A 19,928-nucleotide genomic window follows, 5' to 3' on the forward strand; every position below is an offset into this window, starting at 1 on the left:
CAAAACAATTACAAACAAAAACTTACAAAGCTGCCGAACGCGCCCAGTTAGTCAAGCTTATTTTTTGATGAACGGCCAAAAATTCATTTGTATTTACAGAGCGGTAGAAACCTGATGTAATATTTGCTTTAGCAAACATATCATAAAGTTAGTACTGTGATACTGTGGAGCATTGGATAATATTTAAATCCAGCATTTTCGTATTGGTATTATCCGATTTTGGCCCTAAACTATTTGGGCCTATGGTTTTTAAAGGTTTAAATTTTCACGTCCTTCTTTTACAATGATTTGAACAAAAATATGTTATAAGGGATAAACGCAACTACATATAAACACCGATGTAAACTAAAAGAAGCACGTAATAATAGTAAGGCAACACCATTGTTGTAAACAAGTCATTCAGAAGTAAAACAACTTAAGTCCAAGTCATCAGTTGCTTAATTCATGTCCAAAAAAAAAAATTATACTTGCCCAACGTAGAGCAAGCCAATAAGTCCCATCAAAAATACCGATTTTCAGCAATAACTCAACTAAAAATAACAACACATCATTCTTGAATTGAGTCATTGCAACATTGGGGATCACACAATAAGATCCATATAACATATATAACCTACCAAAGTTTACGACACAAAGAAGCCAAACATGAGGAATTAAATCTTAAATCGTCGGAATAAGGCGTAAATCGCGTAAATAGCATTTAAAAGTAGAAACAAGGTATGGTGCGATTAAGCGCTATCGGTCTTCCACCGACCGTTTTTTTTTTAACATTCGGGCACCCTAGTTTGAACGGCGCTGTTTTGGTACTTGTTTAACGTCGTGCGTGGATTATATCTGAGATTAGAATTTGGGTTAGGTTTAAATGTAGGCTATAGTGGAGTTATGAATGTAGTAAGGGTTATTCCTATTTTCACCTGATTACAAACTGCGATTTATACCTATTTGGTGTTTGGTTTGGTATCTACTAAATACTTTTTATTTGTAGACCCCCAATAACCGCGTTAAGGACTTCAGTTGGTCCGCGAGATCTAATTTTCGGGACCCATTGAATTAGGCAAAAAGGCGACTGGATAAATACCCAAGTTTGTCAATTGGCAATCACCTTGTCTTTCATACTATCGCACAAAAAGATCTTGTGAACGCTGCATGGCCAAAACCAAAGAGATTTAAACAGAAACTCTTTGACCAAAACGGTGATTTCTCATTTTAGGCGATGAATCACGTGACCTTGTGCGGTGAAGCAGAAACACCGGAAACAAGTTGCAACTTGTGACTGAAAAACTGCGAGATTCGAGTACTCGTTTTCTATTATTTCCGCTTGTGCCAGCGACTTTTCCAACGCATTGCAGAAAAGATGATGGTGAGTGCTGACCGTGTTAAGTTGTGATTTGCTTAAGGTTTACAGCTCTAAACGTTTGTCAAGACAACGTTACGAAGTTTGTTGCTGTTAACCATTAACTCATGAAACAGCCGGTACCATGCGCAAAACGTTTACTAAGTTGTTCAACTGTATTATTTTGTTTACTTGGGTTATTTGGGTTAATTAGGCCTTATTAAAAACTTGATATTTCAAGTCAAGTTCAATGTTTGAAATATCTTCGGACAGTAGAGTGACATTCGCTCAAAAGAACTCTAAAAAGGTGTTTCACTGTAAAAGTTTAAAGTATGATAAAACCTAGTAATTTCAATCAAATTCGGGCAAAGCTATTGTTTATCAGTTAAAAAAAAAAAAAAAATTTATTTTTAATCACTGGTCTAGATTCCTAACACAGCGTTCAAACAATTTATAAAAGCAAAGCACAATATTTGGGTTCGGGTGGCGGTTAGTGTTTTGGTGAGGGTGGGTCGAGTATTTTTACATAAAAATATTTCTCAACCTTCCCAAACCCAATGCTAACCTTCATTCACCCTAACCCAAATAAGGATTTGTAGACCAGCGACTAAATTTGTTGTTACTGTGTTTATTACAATATTGTTGCCTAATAGAAATTGAATTATAAAAATGATTGCAAAAGTTTTACCACATAAGTTGACTATCTTAGTTAGCTGGACTGCTTTGTTCTCCAACATTAAACCAAATTTATATAAAAAATTGTGCGTTTTGATCAGCCGAATGTTCTTAAATTATTTTCATTTTTGAAAATATTTGGGCACTAGTCTACAATACCACTTTTTTATCTATGTTTATTTTGCTTTAAAATTATTTGAGTTAGGGTGTGAGTTAGTGCTTCTGTTTGGGTTGGTCAAGTATTAATTATAGTTATTCTCCCATATTTCTTTCTTTCTTGTAATTTAAGTTTTGACAACTTGTTTCAATACTTGTTTTCAATACCTAAAAAGAGGTAGGATTCTAGACCAAACTCTGTTCAGATATTTTCTTCCAAGAACTACCTTAAAAAAAGCAAATCAGGGTACATAATATGTTGTGCAAAATAAAACGTCTTGCGACAGTTGAGATAAATGTCACAATTTTTAGCTACTTATTTACAACTCACATAAAAGCTAGTCCACCATGATTGTTCATCTAGAGTAATATTGCATTTTTTTTTAGGATGGCTTGGATGACAGCCCTGACCTGCTCGCCGATGATCAGGACCATAAAGGTCAGAGGTCGGTTAGTGTCGATTTGACTGACAACTCACTTGTCGTCGACATCTCTGATGCACTTAGTGAGAAAGACAAAGTTAAGTTCACAGTTCACACAAAGGTTTGTAACCTTATTAATCCATGGCAAATGCCAACAAAATACATGTCAGAAATATAACTTCGTTTAATTTATATACATATTTTGTTGGGGTGTCAGCAAACATTGATATATTATACTTTATAAACACCAGCTTCTTTTTTAGGAAGACTAGCTTCTCGTTTTTAAATCCTGAAAATTAATGTTTTTTTTCAAATTTAAAGTTGTGTTGACTTCTTATTAGACAACCCTGAAAGAGTACCGGGCAAATGACTTCTCCGTTGTTCGACAACATGAAGAGTTTGTTTGGCTTCATGATTCCTACATGGATGATGATAAATATGCAGGAATTCTGGTGAGGAATATTAGCTAGAGATGCTTTATTTATTGGATAAATACAGCTAAAATTAACTGTTAATGTATTGTATACCTGGACAAAAAAATCATATTACTCTTTTATTTTGAAGGCCATGTTCTGTATTGATTCAAAACGTGTAAAAATCTGCTAGTCCTACTGTTAGTAATTTCAACTGTAATATTGGTGCTTAAACCCATTTGCACCAGTTTTTGTTAAAAATTTGTACAATTAGTATTAATATCATGCAAAAGTAGTGTTCATATTGAACTTTTATAGAATGAGTATTTTTATCTAGGTTGCCTAAGTTTATAAAGAGTTGTAATTTGTTGTTTAATTATACATCAAAATGCATGTAGCTTGTTTTGTAATTTGTGATTGCACTGCCTGCCCTTTCACAGTGCTTGTAGCTTTGATGTTCCAGCAAAGGTTTATAATGAAAGTGCTGCTTTAGATTCCACCTTCTCCACCAAGGCCTGATTTCGAAGCTTCAAGAGACAAGTTGGCTCGTTTAAGTGAAGGAGAGGGCTCAATGACCAAAGAAGAATTTACAAGAATGAAGCAGGAATTAGAAGCGTAAGATATTTTTTCTTTACTCAATGTCATCTGGGCAACTGAACTAACTTTGTTGGACTAAATAATGCATTTTTGTGTAGCAACATTTTGTATTACCTTGTATAAAACACTGTGTCATGTGTTGTGCAGTATGGCAGAATGCTGGTCACTTGGCGACTATGTCAGCTGAAGAATCAGCCAGCAAACCAAAGAAACTGATTTAAAAAAAAGTTGTATTTCAAAAAAATGTAACATATGCAACCACAGATTGTACTTTTGCATCCCCTTCATGTATTGCCTTATGTCACAAAAAATAACACTTGGATCACTATTTTCCATTTTAGTTGCTGTGTTTATCGCTTAAGCATGTCATGGTCCATACATTTGTTAGGCAAACACAGCATTAAATTAAGAGACAAGACCTAAAATGAAGAATTTTGGCCCAAAATGCTTGTCACCAGAAGACTGGCAAGGTTCTGCCAGCCTTGTTTTGTGCTTTAAACTTTTAAATGTATAAATCAAGGAAATGTTGTTTTACAGCGAGTATCTGGCCATTTTTAAAAAGACAGTTGCCATGCACGAGATATTTCTTTGCCGACTGGCCGCCCACCCAACTTTAAGAAGCAACCACAACTTCAGGGTATTTCTTGAATATGACAATGAGGTAACTTTTAAGTTTGTTGTGTGGTAAAATACTAATACAGTTACCAAATTGGTATATCAATCTCAGCCATGTTTTGTAATCCAAAACATTGATTCTACTTTAAAGCAAAGTTGCAAAACCTAGTATGTTAACAACTGGTGGTTATTTACCGTCTAATTGCTCAAGCAAATTATGGCAAAACTTACAGCTAAAACTTTTAAGTTCATCTGGTTTGTTGTTTGATAAAAATAAAGAGATCGTTTTATATCACACGGGTGACTAAACTGCAATTTGAGTTTTTTTTAGGATGTCCGGTGTTAATCTTCATAAATTTTAATTTTAATTTTAGATATTTACTAAAAATTGTATAAGCTTTAGGGCAAAATTTGTTTAACTAGGGCTTTTGTCATCTTACCCTTAAATGTATTTATACTTAATTTTGCATATTTTTCACATGCAACTCATTTTGTGACATCAGGTTTTTGCCATTCCCCTTAAACAAAATATATTGGATCCATCCCTGCTCATCCCCCATTTCTTTTTTAAAAATCTAGTCAACGCATTTTTAAAAACAGATTTTTGCTTCATGGGATTTATTTTAAGAAGTTTTACAGTGTGAATGAAGAATTCGCTGAAGTTAGTCTTAACATTTGTTAAAAATCCAGCTAAGCAAAGGTAGTAAGAAAAACAGGGTGATAGTGATGTCTGCCCTTTGGTCTCTGACTAGTTGGCCAATCCCTGGGATATCAGAACGGATTGCAATACTTTTTGCCTATAATATTAAGTATTGATTGGTATTAAAATATAAAGTCAAGTAGTGGACATCCCCAGTTGTATATATGTAAAGAAATTCAGTCATTAATGTTTTTGTATTCAACATAGGATAAAAAAATCAATTAACATATCTTTTGCTTGTCAGCTTAATGTCAGGGGCAAAAACAAGAAAGAAAAGCTGACTGGATTCTTCAAAAGTTTAACGAAATCCGCAGACGAATCACTTCTTCTTTCAGGACAAAAGGTAATGCTTTTATTAACTGAAAAATTTACATTCAGGAGGCAAATTGAATTAATTTGGTGTTTTTTACAGACTAGTTATAATTTGGTCCTCACATAAAAAGCTTTGATGTGTTTTTTAACTTTTATTTATTATGTAGGACAGCGATGAATTTTTTGAACACGAAAAGTCCTTTATGACAGAATACCACATTCGCGTTAAGGATGCAACGTTAAAGGTTGACAAAGTCACAAAACTGCAAAAACGTAAGTATTTTTTGTTCACTAAATGTTTACATAGAAAAAGGGCTGTTGAGCAACCCCTATTGTAAAAAATGCTGTGGTTTATAAGTTTCACCTAATAATTTGCTGAAACCTGTTTACTTCCTCACTTTTAATAGGAAACCTTTTATCTATAGCTTTCATTTACAGTTTGTTGCTGTAGCGTTTGGTGAATGTTAAGTTCCTTTAATTTAACATTTAAGTACTACTTTTTTTCCAAATTAAAGATGAAAAATAGTTAAATATGATTGGAAATTTTATTACTATGCATTATTTTTTTTACATTTATTTCTGTAAGCTGCATTATTTTCAGAAATTTTGCCATCATGTTTGTAAATAAATCGCACAAAGCTAAAATGAATTATGGTAATCATACATCAAAACATTTACTCAGAAATTCGCTTAACAAAGCAACAAGAACATTGGGCTTAATTAACTAATACAACAGATTTTTTTGGCTCTTTTCAAAAGATAAATTCAAAGAATATGAAAAATCTATATTTTACAAATGTTTCCAAATTAATAATTTATACAAAATTTGAAATCCAGTTGTATGGCACAATGTTCTGTTGTTTTTTGGCAAAATTACCTATTACTCTTATGTTAACCATGGTTAATCCTAAGGCTCTTACCCAAGTCCTAAAACCTTAGCCAGCTTTTTCATATCCTTGCTAAATGTAATTGATATATTATTTTCTTTTAAAAAAAATAAATAATAGTGTTCAATAAAACTCTTTACAATGAATACAGAATACAATTAAATAGCATCCTTAATATTTTAAAGAATGTTCCGGTGACTACTTTTCAATTGCTCATTCGATGCAGGCCCTAGCAACAGTTGAGAACTCCATTGCATCAAGTCACAAGGCTGGTTTGGACAGGTGAATATACAATGTTCTTTCGACTCTGCCCATTAATTATTTATCTATTGTTGAACGAACCCTGGCATGAAATTGACCTAAAACTTGGTTTTCCAGACACAGTCTAAAATTTGATTCTACTGATTAGTAGTTTAAATTCACCTTATCAAGGTGTTTTGACTGTGAAAACTTGACGAATGTGTAAATTTACAACTTTGTAACTTTGGTTTTAATAAGTTGGCTTGGTTCTGGCACAAAGTTTGATATAAGATACTTAAATATAGAAAGAAGGATCTTTTTAGGTTGGTTTGCCCTACAGCAATTAGTTTTACCAAATCGGTGACATAGTCAATTTTGCCTACTAGCGATGTGTCACATGACTGCCTATGGCCTTTTAGTGCCTGTATGTGGCTGTAGTTCGCTTTAATTCTGTAATAACAACAACTTGTCTGCGTTTCCCGCTGTTTCATGTAGTTATGTTGTTTACCATGCTACTTCATAACAAAGTTTGTCTTTTTGTGTCGCCTACAATTGATATTCTTTGTTATTGAAATAAACCAAAATATTGTTTTTTTCTTTGTTTTTCATGCATTACTCGTCAGGCAATTTCGGTTTAATTTTGCCTGGTAAGTTACGGTATGAAAAGTGTTTTTATTGCAGTTTGATTATACTAGAACAGTGAAGGACACATGTTACTGTGTTGTTCACTCATGCCACTTATTTGTTGTAATTGGTAATTATTCTATTTGTCTCTAGGATGCTTCTGAAAGTGCACGAATCTTTGGAAAAAGTGCGGGTGAGTGCGTTTTCCTATACATATTATTACAATATAGTAAGTTATCTCATACCCTAGTGCACTTTAGGGATGCCTTAACAACAAGTGTTTATGGCGTCTGCTTACATGGCCAGGGGAAAAGGTAATTTCAAAATCAGTTTGTTCTGTTTTCACTCATTTATCTTCACTAAATGAGTTTAATAACAGTCGGAAGTGCAAAAGTGCATAAATACCTCCCAAAATCCCGGTTAAAATCCCTAGTTTTGAAGGTGTTATGCCAACTGCTCATGCTTTAGGACAAACGTTATTATACCATAGCACATTTAAAAGGGGAACCTTTTTCTTAAGCGACTTCTCCGAAAATGACAGAAATAGTGATTTCGAATCTCAATGCTTTGCTTGGTTTTGAAATTTAACGACATCCAAACAGTTCAGTACCGAAATCACCTAGTATCGGGTATCAGAACCGATCTGATATTTTTCGGCACCCAATGTCACTTGAGTTAATCATAGGCTGCCAGTTTTCATCACAGGGGTTCTAGAACATGGCCCCCTTAAAAGTATACTTTTATTCAAGTTGAACTATGGAAATACAGTTTTTTTTTTTTTTTGCGCGAACTCGTATTCGTTTCACTTAAGTCTATTCAGACCAAAGATGGCATGGCATCTTGCGTCGTATGAATCATATGCGCCTACGTGAACTAGTTTTAGGGGGTCCATGAAGGTCTAATTGAATATTGGTTTATATTTAGGAAGTAAATAATTTTTTAAAGAAAATGGTTCAATAAAAATAAAGCTTTTTTGCACACTTGCATCCGACTCCATTTCACTTTCATTTTTTTTTTTGAACCGAAAACAGCAGACATGTGAAGTCTTTTTGTATTGTGATTTCTATTTATGACGCCATCTATAAAAATTTCTTGCCTACCTTGGTCCACACGAATCAAAATAAAAATTAGGGTTCCACTGTAAAATAAGATTAAGAACCCCTGTACGAAGGTTATGTGTTGCCAAAACACCCGCTCTCATGTTTTGTTCGTACCACAGAAACTGGAATCTCGTTCAGCGGCCGACACCGACCTGAAACTGGCCGACCTTCTACGCTACTACTACCGCGACACCCAGGCCTGCAAGGACCTGCTGTACAGACGCAGCCGCAGCCTCGCCAACTATGAGAACGCTAATAAGGATCTGGACAAGGCGAGGGCAAGGGGAAAGAACGTACACCAGGTGAATAGGCTTTGATCGAGTATAGTAAGTGGGCGTGGCTCCAGCGTCAGACGTTTTACAGACTTGGTTTATCAACATTTACGAGTGGGCCACTAACGTATTATTTTAATACGTATTGTAATTCCCATACACCGTATTGTAATTGCCATACATTCACTCTAAAATGAAAAGATAAAAACTTTAAACTATTTTTAAGCCAGGCAAAATATCCTTATTAGAACCTTCTGTTAATCTAGTTTAATCAGAAACAACAGAAGTAAAATACTTAAAACAATTATAGAATACTGAAACAATTTAGGTAACTTAACACCTTCCATTGTCAAGGGCCAAATAGTTTTTCTAACGTTCTGTTGCTATTACATTTATTGTACAAATATGTGCAAGGCCCTAAATACATTTATCAGGATTGCTAAGTTCTTTGAGTCTTCAAATGTCTTCGAATCGATTTACGTCTTGAAAACTCTTTGAAAAACCCTGAATAGTCTTTGATTTCATTTTATCCGGATTAAGTTATGTGTTTTGATTAAGTTCTTTTGAAAAAAACAATTAAAATATGTCTTTTAAATGTGTTTATAAGGCATTTATACTGTTCTATTTTCGAACTATATTCACAAATCTTTGAGCGTCCAATTTTAGGTCTTTAAAAACCTACAATTTTCTTTGAATGTTTCCCATAAAATTATGTGCCATTAGTGACAACCCTGAATATCCACTATCGAATGTGTCCAGCCCGCCTCATCATATTTAATGTGTCATTAGGAATATCATTTCCACACTTTATCTCTAACAAACTGACGCACTATGTCAAACTGTTCACTTGCGCCAAACATAAAGGCAAATTCCCAACCTGCTACGGTCGGCTGTAGCTTAAACCTCCGGCAGCTGTTTATCGCATTGGCGACCGCATAAGACCTGCAGCATACTACGTAGGCTGGAGGAATCCTCCGCAATCAATATCCGCTGTATTGTTGCCTCTATACGGCCCCGTGTTTCCGTTGCACGAATTTTTGTAGGGATGAAAGCTACTGGGAGTTGCGTTGTTCTTTGTTCGTCCGGGAAGTGGAATTTTGCGGACAGTATACGACCTTTGGAACACACTATACAAGGCTTTTCTTGGTAATTTCAATAAAAGTAATAAAGCCATAATATTCGATAAAATCGACGTTTCATTGTTTCCAAACATTTCTTAAGTTTTCGTGTTTTTCGAATATTATGGCTTTATTGTTTTTATTGAGATTACATGTTAGACGTTAGTTCATCAAAGCATTTACCGTTTCAAGTCCTGTTATGGCGAGAATCTGACTGTTGTGCCGCAATTAACAACAACTTAAAAGTTTAGGTAAATAAAGGCATTATATGGTTTTCGCTTACGAGCAAACTTTTACGATCATTTTTGTGGGTCATTATGTCACGGCTCTTCAAATAAAAAGTTTGCAATTAAACCGAATAAAGGCGGAAAAAAGTCGCGCTAAGCATTTCTTATTTCAAGTTGTGATTTCCAATAAAACTTTGTCACCAAGGCTTGCTGATAAATTTTGGAATCAGGTGGCACTGTATAAAGACAAATTGTATTAGATTCTCGACAAGCTTTCGCACAACCGTGCTTCATCAGGTCAAAGTATAAATAAATATTGTCATTTTTAGATTTTATAGATAAAATAAGCATTGCAGCGCTGTTCTCCTTGGACTGTTGTTTCAAACAGCTGCTAAGAAAGGTATAAAGCTAAAACAACCCTCTTCGATGGAAAGGCCAATGCGCATTAATGAATTCTCATCTGCCACCTTGTTTTCGTTGATTTAGTTTAACAAACGGACTGAATTAACTGTTAAAATATTAAGGAAGTTCAACCAAAAGCTGATTTATTGGGCAGATTGCGCCTTTTTTGCAAACGAATATTACAGGAATCTTCGGAAGTTATCTATTTTAAAATCACCTTATACACGTAAGTGTGTGGAACTGCAAATAGTTCTGTTTAAAACTAAAACCTTATTTGGCATAATAATTCGACAATCCGTTTGAAACCTTTGTATAACTAATATTCGTGCAATAGCCGCAACCTTAGTCTTGCACAATTTCGATTTTCGCCCTAACTCCCTTCGCCGAGACTCGAACCCACGACCCTTGTATTCCAAACAGGCGGAAGAGCAGCAGAAGATTACGCGCGACAAGTTCGAAGCGCTGTCGGAGATCGGCAAGCAGGAGCTGACCGAGTTCAAAGGTCGCCGAGTGACGGCGTTCAGGAAGAACCTCATCGAGCTCGGTGAACTTCAACTGAAGCACTCCAAGGCGAGTATAGTTACTACAATAAAGTCGAGTAATTGGACTCGGCCAACTTTTTAAGGGTTGTGCAAAGAGTGAAGCTGTAGGGCAGGGGCGGGCAACTTCTCCGGTTGGCGGGCCAGATATGGGAAAATGAAGTACTTGGCGGGCCGAATTCAGTACTGCCAAAGCTTGCATGTTTTGGCGCATAATGCCGGCTAATGTTGTGCTCTTTAAACACGGCCACACTTTCATTACACATTAAACATACTGATTACTTTCCGACTTGAAGAATAAACTAAGTGCAGAACTTAGTAAACCGAAAATCGGTTTGTTTGGAATTTGATGTTATAAGATAACAATATTTCGCTACTAAAAGCATCATAAGTATAATGATTTTAGTAGCGAAATGTGGCAAAATGTGGCCGCGGGCCACAATACCATTTAAGACCTGAAACTGTCTGCGGGCCGCTCAAAATCCCGTTGCGGGCCGTATGTTGCCCGCCCCTGCTGTAGGACGGTACTTTGGTAGAAATAATATCGCAGAGTCGAGTAATTTTAATAAAAGTACAAGTCGTAGATCATAAGGATAAAGTATAATTTATCCTAGTGTTCGGGCATTCTTATTGGCGACGTGAAAAGTGAATTATCTTTAAGAGTCACTTTTTTACAGATACTGTATACTGGAAAATTATTTTTGCTCGGGCATTCTTATTGGCGTCGTGAAAAGTGAATTACCTTTAAGAATCACTTTTTTACAGATATATAGGCGCTAAAACGAGATATACTTGAAAAATATTTTTGCTCGTACAATTATTTTAAATAAATCCCTTTGCAACTACACTTGGGCCAAGCTGAAAAGCTTTATTTTCGAGTTGTTAACCCAGTGGTTATCAACTTTTTTGATGCGTCGACCCTGGAAAAGTATGCTGGACGTGATACGAAGTCCACTATTTTATTTATTTAGTTGTTTGTGTCAGAATACGTGGTCAATTGATGCAGTTTTGTTACAGTAAGTACCGATACACATACCCAAAAATCTCGAACATTTATCAAAATTTTGAAGGTTGCTAGAAAAAGGGATAAAAATAAGTCGTCAGTTTATTTTTTTGCAAACTTTTCGACTCACATTCACATTTTCCAATTCCCAAGCGAGTGATTACTGTGTATTTAGTTAACCAGTCGGACATACACTGGAATTTTCCATTCGTAAATTGCTACCAGGGGGGTTATATGACAGTTACACACGTAGGTTCCCAGTTTAGCTTTCAAACTTCTCTAAAATGAACAAAAGGCTCCCTCATGGTCCTCGAAACACTAAATATTTCCCTTCAAAAGGGTTAACTGTTAAATTTAGTTATCGCTTTAAAAAAATGGGTTTACTGTGAAACAAATATTCCTGAAAAGGGACAACATTTGTATTTTCAACACGGTTTAGATTTTAACTTTTAATGCAGCGTTTGTGTGCACAATGGTTGGAGGTTGTAGTAAGACGTAATAAGAATATCAAAGCCCATACAGAAGTATGTATCATTTTGAACGTTTCGAATAACTCTTTATTCATTTTACCATCTGTGACTTCTCTCTATGTTGAAAATGAATAAAGAGTTATTCGAAACGTTCAAAATGATACCTACTTCTGTATGGGCTTTGATATTTAGACTTTTGTTTCATCAATCCACGTTTAGCCGGACACCAAATAATAATGCAGAGGACTTTATCGCCAAAATATTGCGCTTTGGTCTCACATTGTCTATGTCTTTTGTAAGCTAAACACGACAACGTCGCCAACAGCAATTACGTCACTTTGTTCATATGACTGACTGTAGCGTGTCCAATAAACGTTTTCCCGGTCGCTTGTAACGAGCAAAGTGGCGAATCGAACAAATACGCCCTAACTATCTCTTGTGATATGTTCGAATGGCATCCTGTAGCAACAAATATGTAAACTGTTGTTACCAGGCAAAGTATTATTCAAAAAGCAGCTCGTCTGTCAATTATATTTCTTCTCCAACGTTTTGGTATCCTGTTCAAGTCTTGCATTATGAGTCTTCGACGTCATTCACTCTGAAGAATGCGACTTAAATAAGTTGCCGAAACATTGAAAAAGATATATAAATGCCAGACGAGCTGGTTTTTAGTTTATGATTTATCTGTATCAACAAAGCCAGAATAAACTATACCAAAACATAGCAATGCCGCGTTTTTTCAAATTGCGTATCATGTAGAAGACATTGAAGCATCTAGAAAAAGATTTTGTTATATTAGTTGTCGGACATGTTTAAAAACTGTTTTTTTCATTGTCACAAAGCCCTTTAATAAATGGCTTAGAGTATAATTGTGTGGTACTCGTTAAACCTAGTGAAGAACTTGGATAGATTTGCCCTTTTCACTCAGACGCATGTTTCCTTTTAAGGAGAAAGCAAGTAAATATTGGCAATATTTAACACTCGTGGGCTAATCCCTACTTTTTTTGCCAAAAGAGAACATTTAGTTTTTCTGAGTACAGATATATTTATGACAAAATAAAAAGAGCAACATTCAACTCTCCTGTTATTTAATCCGCATATTGGTATTTTAAACAAAAAAAGCAACCGTCAGCGACAGAACAAATAAGCAAGAGATAAACCTAAGCAAATATAAACTGATCTTCTCATTCCAGGCGATGGTTCAGGTGCTGAAGGGATGCATTTCCACCATCGAGCAGATGTAAGCGCCCCGCCCCCTCCACACCCCCTGCATTCAAATCGCACCCCTCCCCCGCCGCAGCGGGTATTACGTCATCTCGATTGATGGCCGGTCGAAAAATCGACGCCGATTGATGATTGCCTCTTTCTCGACCAATCAAAAAGCCTCGCTCTCCCGCGCAAGACCTCTGATTAATTATTATCTTTCGCTCTTCGTTTTTCTCGTTTTGGCCGAGAACTTACAAATGTATGAAAAGTGTCAATTTTTCGGATTTCTGGCCAAATCTGTTGTATGCGGTTTCTATCACTCTACACTTTCTTGATTTGATCGAACCCTACAAGTTTCCATTTGTCGGCATCAATTTTGGATTATGTTGTAGAGCAAGTATGGCCAGTCCTTACGCTTTTTGCAGTGCGTCAAATTTAATTGAATTCGTCTAATGTTGATGCAGACCAAGCTCTTCTATTTCAAAATCTTGAACAAATCAAGGTCTTCTTTGAGATAAGACAAGGGCAAATAAACAAAAAATCTAAGCGTGTAGTTAAGTTTTCTTTTGAGATTTTATTTTTAACTCTTCTGTCCACTCTAACCAATTTTGTTGACCAATCAGTTTGCGTTCGACTTCTGTATCTTTCAAAGCGCTCCGTGAAAGTTTACGTAGAAATTGCCCGTGTTCCAATAATTTCTATCGCGCTTGGCTATTTTTCGTTTGTTCTTCAGATATTGGCGCAGTTGCGACATTGGTATTTCATATTATAGCTTATTTTCCCACTTATTCGTGTATTTCCGCATGATGATAATGGCGAAATACTTTTGTTCTAACCCTCACGCTCAACCGAGTACTGGCATCGATTAAAAAAATGATGGGTAAAAATCTTTAAATGCGTTCTTCTTACGTGTTCGACGAATCGTTGACCTTCCTCGTTTCGGTGCATCTGTAAATTGATTTGACGTTTTCCTTCAAATTTACCTAAATGAGGTTATTTCGAAGTGCTAAATACACCTTTTTCTGGCCGTAATCGCCAAATGGACACGAAATTAGTCCAGAAGGGAAGTTGTCATGCCACGTTTCCCTTATCGAAGTTAAGTTTCCCTGTAGAACTTGCCCAAAAGTGAGAACTATTGCGAATAACAAGTGCTGCATCAGCCGGATAATATTAAGTGTTTTTAAATGCTGATTTGCAGCTGGACGTAGATAAGCCTAAATTATTACCTTGTTGATGCTATCTTTGATTTTAGTTTTACAAGGCCACGCATGTCCGATTTATTTTCAATGATGATAAACTATAGAAGTTTAATAGTAATTGTCGTTTTATCGCAAAAAATTGCATGATTGCTCCCAAAAGCGGCGCCTATTCCCGCAATTGTCTTTCTCGTCTGCCAGTGCAATAATAATAATAAGGCCTCCGTGCCGTCATCGTTACGTCACAATTGACGTCAGAGCTATGACGTCATTATAACCTAATCGTGTGATTGCTCATTCGTACGTATTTATTTACGTATTTCGCGTTGTCAAGCTTACTGGATAGGCGCGCGTCTTATAATTTCATGAGAATATTCACTTGTTCCTATCGTTCACCAACTTGCAAACCTACTATGTTGCCTTTTGTGAGATATTCTATATAAATATACACTGATTATTATGTAAGTTACCGCAAGACTGTATTCTCCATTAAGCTTCCCGGAGGGTTCTAGTATAGTAAAAGTTTGGTCGACTTAAAAAAGGCATAGTTACTTAAACTTACATTTAAGTACTCGGAAGCCTAATTTTACAAGATCATCAATATCAGTCTTTATTTAAAAAAGTATGAGTCTTTGATTTAAAATACACTAAAATGGAAACCTAGTTTTACAAGAATATCAATTTGGATCGTTATTTAAAGAATTGTATGGATCTATTCTATAGGGGTCCGCAAATACGGGGTCGCAACCCAAATTTGGGTCGCGGGACCATTATGTTTGGTTCGCGAAAGCCTTAATGTATTTTAATAGCAACCTATCTTTGGTAAGTTTTTCATTAGTACAGTAAGTTATACACAAGAGAGCCGTCTTACTTGAGCGCGACTAGCATTGTCACGCGAAATGCACATACTGACCCGTAAAATGTCGTGAGACTTTTGTTTGATCCAGGTGAGGAAAAAGAGCACTGGCAATCTAGCACTATTTTTGGCCATTACCGAAACACCAAACTAATCTGCTTAGCCGGAATCTGGGTTTACTTCCTATAGTATGTTTTTCCAAAAAGCATTATTCTACTTTTTAGCCCGTTTTCTTTAACCAAAGCGTCGTGAGCATGTTGTACTCTATAATTATTTTGTCTGATAATATTATCTTTTTGGCAAACATAAAATGCTTAACCAGGTTATGTAGTTTTTCACAAACTTAAACCATATAAACAAGCTATTATAAGACGCTTTACGCGAATCGTTATGTGGTTAATGCGTTTTCTATGCAGCTGTGGGACACTTACGTGATGCGGAAATCTATTTTTATGTGGTCAAGCGCGTCGACCATCCTTTTAGATGAAAAGTTTTGCTAATAAAACCAGATGCAGACAATCTGGTTGCGCTTGACGCATTGAGTTAGGCTGGACAAAGTAGGTTTATTTAACGTTCTTGTGCTAAGATGTTGCGTCATAGCTTAATTTTGTAACTTCATGTATTAAAATATATTGCCCCCGCAAAAATCCTTGAATCCGCGCCTTATAATGTTGAGTTTCCTAAAAGGATTGCGAGAAGTCGGGCATTTTTAGTGAGTCGCGCCAAAAATCATTACACCCCTTGCCAGTAATTATTGCACAAAGCTAAGTAGCGGACGGGGTCTGAAGGGGTTATGGCGGGTAGTTAATGGGGCTGCAACTCAAGGAACGCATATTGGTTGCTATATTTGTCATACGAATGAGACCATCACACGTAGTAAAACTCAAGACTTATATTCAGTTGTGTTACAGAACCCTTTGACTTTTAAAATAAACATAACACAGACTTGTTCTAATTAAAAAAATACAATGTTACTGTGTTGCTATTTATTAAAAACATCTCGAGAAGTATTTGGGTCGCGAGACCATGCTACTGGTAATTTTGGGTGGCGCCCAAAATTATTTGTGGACCCCTGCTATGGACTACTGAACTGATTATCAAAAGGGTCAATGATTGGAGAACTGCTTCTATACATCTTTGTTGAATCCATTATATCATATAATATCAAACTATAGTCGTCATAAAAATAGGTATCCCGTTACGACGGTTTATTTTTTAACTACACCAATGCACGCAATATGTTTAGTATACTGCAAGTCGCAATTATGCTTTAAATTTACAGCGTTTAGTTTTCGATTGACCGGCACAATAAATAGAAAATATAGCAATAAAATACACGTATTGAGCAGAATAGGCCTTGAAAATTATTAAAATTTTTTTAATTAAAGATAAGGAAAATTACTCAGGGAACGTTTAATAGCTATTATCTGTTAGTAGCATTGATATTGCATACAAAATAAAATAAATACACAAACAAAGTTTCAAGACGATAATTTTTAACCTATGCATACCACTGTCCACGCTCGGCAACCAAACGTTGCGTCATAGCTTTAACACATTTCACGCACGAACACATTATGACGTCACGATAGACTTTATTTCGTCAGCAATTCGCAGCGCGTGCGTGCCGCAAATAATTCCGGCGTGATCCGCTTCGAGTTCGATGACGTGAACTTTGCCACTGATGACGTCATTGAGCCTGTAGCCGCTCAAGGGCACCTGGCTCTGCTTGATTAACGTGACGTCATCCTGGAAAGTCCCTTCTATGACGTAGCTATCCCCGATATATATACGTCTGTAGTAGCCGTCTACTGACTGTTCAACGAGGTTTCTGAACATGGATTTATCGTGTTTAGGATAAGGTTTCCCTTTTTAATTTCTAATAACCTATATAATGTTATATAGGCTTAAAACAGAGATTCAATACAAGTGTAACATTGTCTTTTGAATTTCAATCTATTGTTTTGCAATTAGGGCATATTAGGTCATTTGGGATCACCCATATAAAAGTACCCATAATATCTGTTTTAAACTTACGATAATAATCTGACTGTTAGAAATAGGATCATAAGTAATTTAATAAATGTCATAGTGGAAAAAAAATTGACTTAGACTTAAGCGTTATCAAACCATCAAGGGTATTTTTTGTTTATTTTTACCTCAGGTGTGTTTGTCACACAGTTTTTCGCTAATTATATGTTTTTTGTTGTTTGCTACTTCTAATTTTTAATACAAATGACTTGAACTACTATTTTTCCAAATTACTTGGATTGAGGTTTATTAGCTACTGACTTGTGGGTCTTTGTATCCCAATATCTCATATAATTTGTGAAATAAATATATGCAAGGTTTACCGGTCAATGTCTGGGAATTTGCGACGCAAAATCTTGGTCAAATCGTCTACCCTTTCCTTCCACGAGGTGGCGCGCATGAACACCAGTCGACTGTCTTTCTGGTCCACCGTAGGTATGACGTCATGCACAAATGACGTCAAAACAGCGGCATCTCTCTCCGACGTGTTGGTGACAGCATTTTTGTACGCCTAAAAAACATAACTTTTTTTAATTTAGAAGAATTAATTTTTTCTGATAGGGATTTGAGTTTGAAGGTGTTGTAAAGAAATCATTTTAAAAAGTCCAAGTCAAGTAATTCGTAAATAATTCAAGTTCATATCGTTTCAAATCAATAACAAGTCAAGGCCTAATTAGAGAACGCCATCTTCAAGTCAAGTTCATATCATCAGAATGAAACGTTACCTAATAAACTCGTCTGATTATGAGCAATAAATCAAGTAAAATATTATATAAACGCAACGTATAGGAATCAAATTATTTTAAATGAAAAATAAAGATAAATAACTCAATTGTAAAAATGCCTAACAAAAAACTTCAGTTCAACTTGAGCCATTTGAAAAGTCAAGTCATTAAGTCATTGTCATTACAACACTGGTAACTGTTGACTTTGTCTGGTATTTTATTTGTTATATTTTGAGACGAATTGGACTTTAGTTATTTTACAATGACTTGAATGGGTCATATCGAAATGACCGAAACGGAAACCTTCGGGGCCAGATGCTTACAACAGTCGAACTTACGCCTGTACGCGCTGTCACGAAATGCGGGGAGCCGTCGATCAGCATAAGAGTGACGTCACAGCGATTTAGTGCCTGCATCCGAACTGCCATCTCCAGTGCTATGCAGGCCCCAAACGAGTAGCCGACCAAGATGCAGCGTTTCCTAGCAGGCAAGAAGCCAAGGTAGAACTCTGCCAGTTTGCCGACCGACTCGAGTGGGGCTTCAGGCGAGCAGTTCAGTCCGAGTGCCTGTGTTTGTAAATAGGAAAATGCAATCTTTAACTTGTCAATGTGTAGGGTAAGCCCTGACTAGCGAGGTCCGATAAGCTTGACATTTTTGCCCCTTAGCGATATAAAATATCATGGAGTAAACTGTCGTATCGGACGAGTACCGATTAAACACTGGACATCAAGTATCGGCTCCGATCTGATATTACCGGAAATCTCTAACCCTGTCTCTAGAATTCATTCTAATATTGTGGTCATTAAAATACAGAAAAATCAAGTCAAGACTAAGCATTTCAAAATACTGACTTAAAAGTGCTTAAGTCAAGTCACTGACTTAAGTAATTACAATCCGGGAAATGAGACTCGCAATTTATAATCCTATATTTGTTTTTATGCTAATATTTAAAAAATGTCAGTTAATTAAATTTCGATTTTCCAATACAAAACAATAAAAAATATGTCCGACATAAACACTTAGGCCCAGAAATTCATGTCTAATCTTTTCATATATCACTGACATAAAAGTATTCAAGTCAAGTCACTGACTCGAGTAATTACAAACTGGGAACTGGCATCTTGTGATCTTATAATCATAAGATACAACAAAATAAAAACTAGGTCTGACATAAAAGAATTGCACTTAATTCCAGACATATGGTCAATGCATTAAGCGTTACGAGGAATTTTGTGGTATTTTAGTGAATTTTAAAAGCAGAAAAATGTACCTGAACGTTTAATTGGGACGCGATCTCGCGAAAAACAGTCGATGAGCCTCCGATCGGATGAACAAAGATGAGAGATTCTTCTTCACTAGGAGGAATGTCGTTCAGAGGCATCAGAGTCGGCACTTTTTCCTCCAGAAGCAAATAGTCTTCCATTGCCCTTCGATTGACGTCATCTGCTGGATCTGATGACGTAGGCGCCGACGGCTGACTTCCGTCGGAGAGAAGCTCGAGTTTGGCGAAGGTCAGCTGTTGTACGTCATCGCTGCTTATTGTGACGTTGAAATCGCGTTCCAGCTTTTGCGTGATCTCGATTGCCATCAATGAATCCAGACCCAGGCTGGAGAAGGTGACCTCCTTGTTGATTTTGCTCGTGTCCTGGGATAAGGTAAAAGTTGTTAGCAAAGCGACCGGATCACTGGTTCTAAAGATCATTTTGTTATCTAAGACAGTTTTATGGTCTATGAATATGCGTTCAACCCTTGAAGGTGTTCGTTATACAGTTAACTTATTCGAATGCAACCAGAACAGTTTTTCGCAAA

The 19,928-nt window shown here is 36.2% G+C and overlaps 2 protein-coding genes across 2 annotated transcripts in view; one reads left to right on the plus strand and one right to left on the minus strand.

Annotated features, from left to right (window-relative positions):
• Positions 1-1,239: 1,239 nt before the first annotated feature.
• On the plus strand, positions 1,240-14,811 carry LOC146167002 (sorting nexin-6-like). Its single transcript, XM_083391012.1, has 12 exons — positions 1,240-1,360; positions 2,552-2,707; positions 2,928-3,038; positions 3,493-3,614; positions 4,134-4,257; positions 5,156-5,254; positions 5,391-5,496; positions 6,296-6,392; positions 7,128-7,167; positions 8,194-8,376; positions 10,514-10,663; positions 13,299-14,811. The coding sequence occupies exons 1-12, from the start codon at positions 1,355-1,357 to the stop codon at positions 13,347-13,349; spliced, it is 1,245 nt and encodes a 414-aa protein (XP_083247138.1). The 5' UTR covers positions 1,240-1,354; the 3' UTR covers positions 13,350-14,811.
• Positions 14,812-16,368: 1,557 nt separating this feature from the next.
• Positions 16,369-19,928, minus strand: part of LOC146167003 (fatty acid synthase-like) — a 32,414-nt gene continuing 28,854 nt past the window's right edge. The window contains exons 35-38 of the mRNA XM_083385180.1: positions 19,390-19,764; positions 18,458-18,685; positions 17,718-17,905; positions 16,369-17,194 (exon numbers count right to left, since the gene is read on the minus strand). Of these exons, the coding sequence (XP_083241306.1) occupies positions 16,939-17,194; positions 17,718-17,905; positions 18,458-18,685; positions 19,390-19,764 (1,047 nt within the window). The 3' untranslated portion in view covers positions 16,369-16,938. The remainder of the gene's footprint in view (positions 17,195-17,717; positions 17,906-18,457; positions 18,686-19,389; positions 19,765-19,928) is intronic.

This window comes from Ascidiella aspersa, chromosome 1 (genome assembly GCF_963924565.1).
Source record: "Ascidiella aspersa chromosome 1, kaAscAspe10.2, whole genome shotgun sequence".
Taxonomy (NCBI): Eukaryota; Metazoa; Chordata; class Ascidiacea; order Phlebobranchia; family Ascidiidae; genus Ascidiella; species Ascidiella aspersa.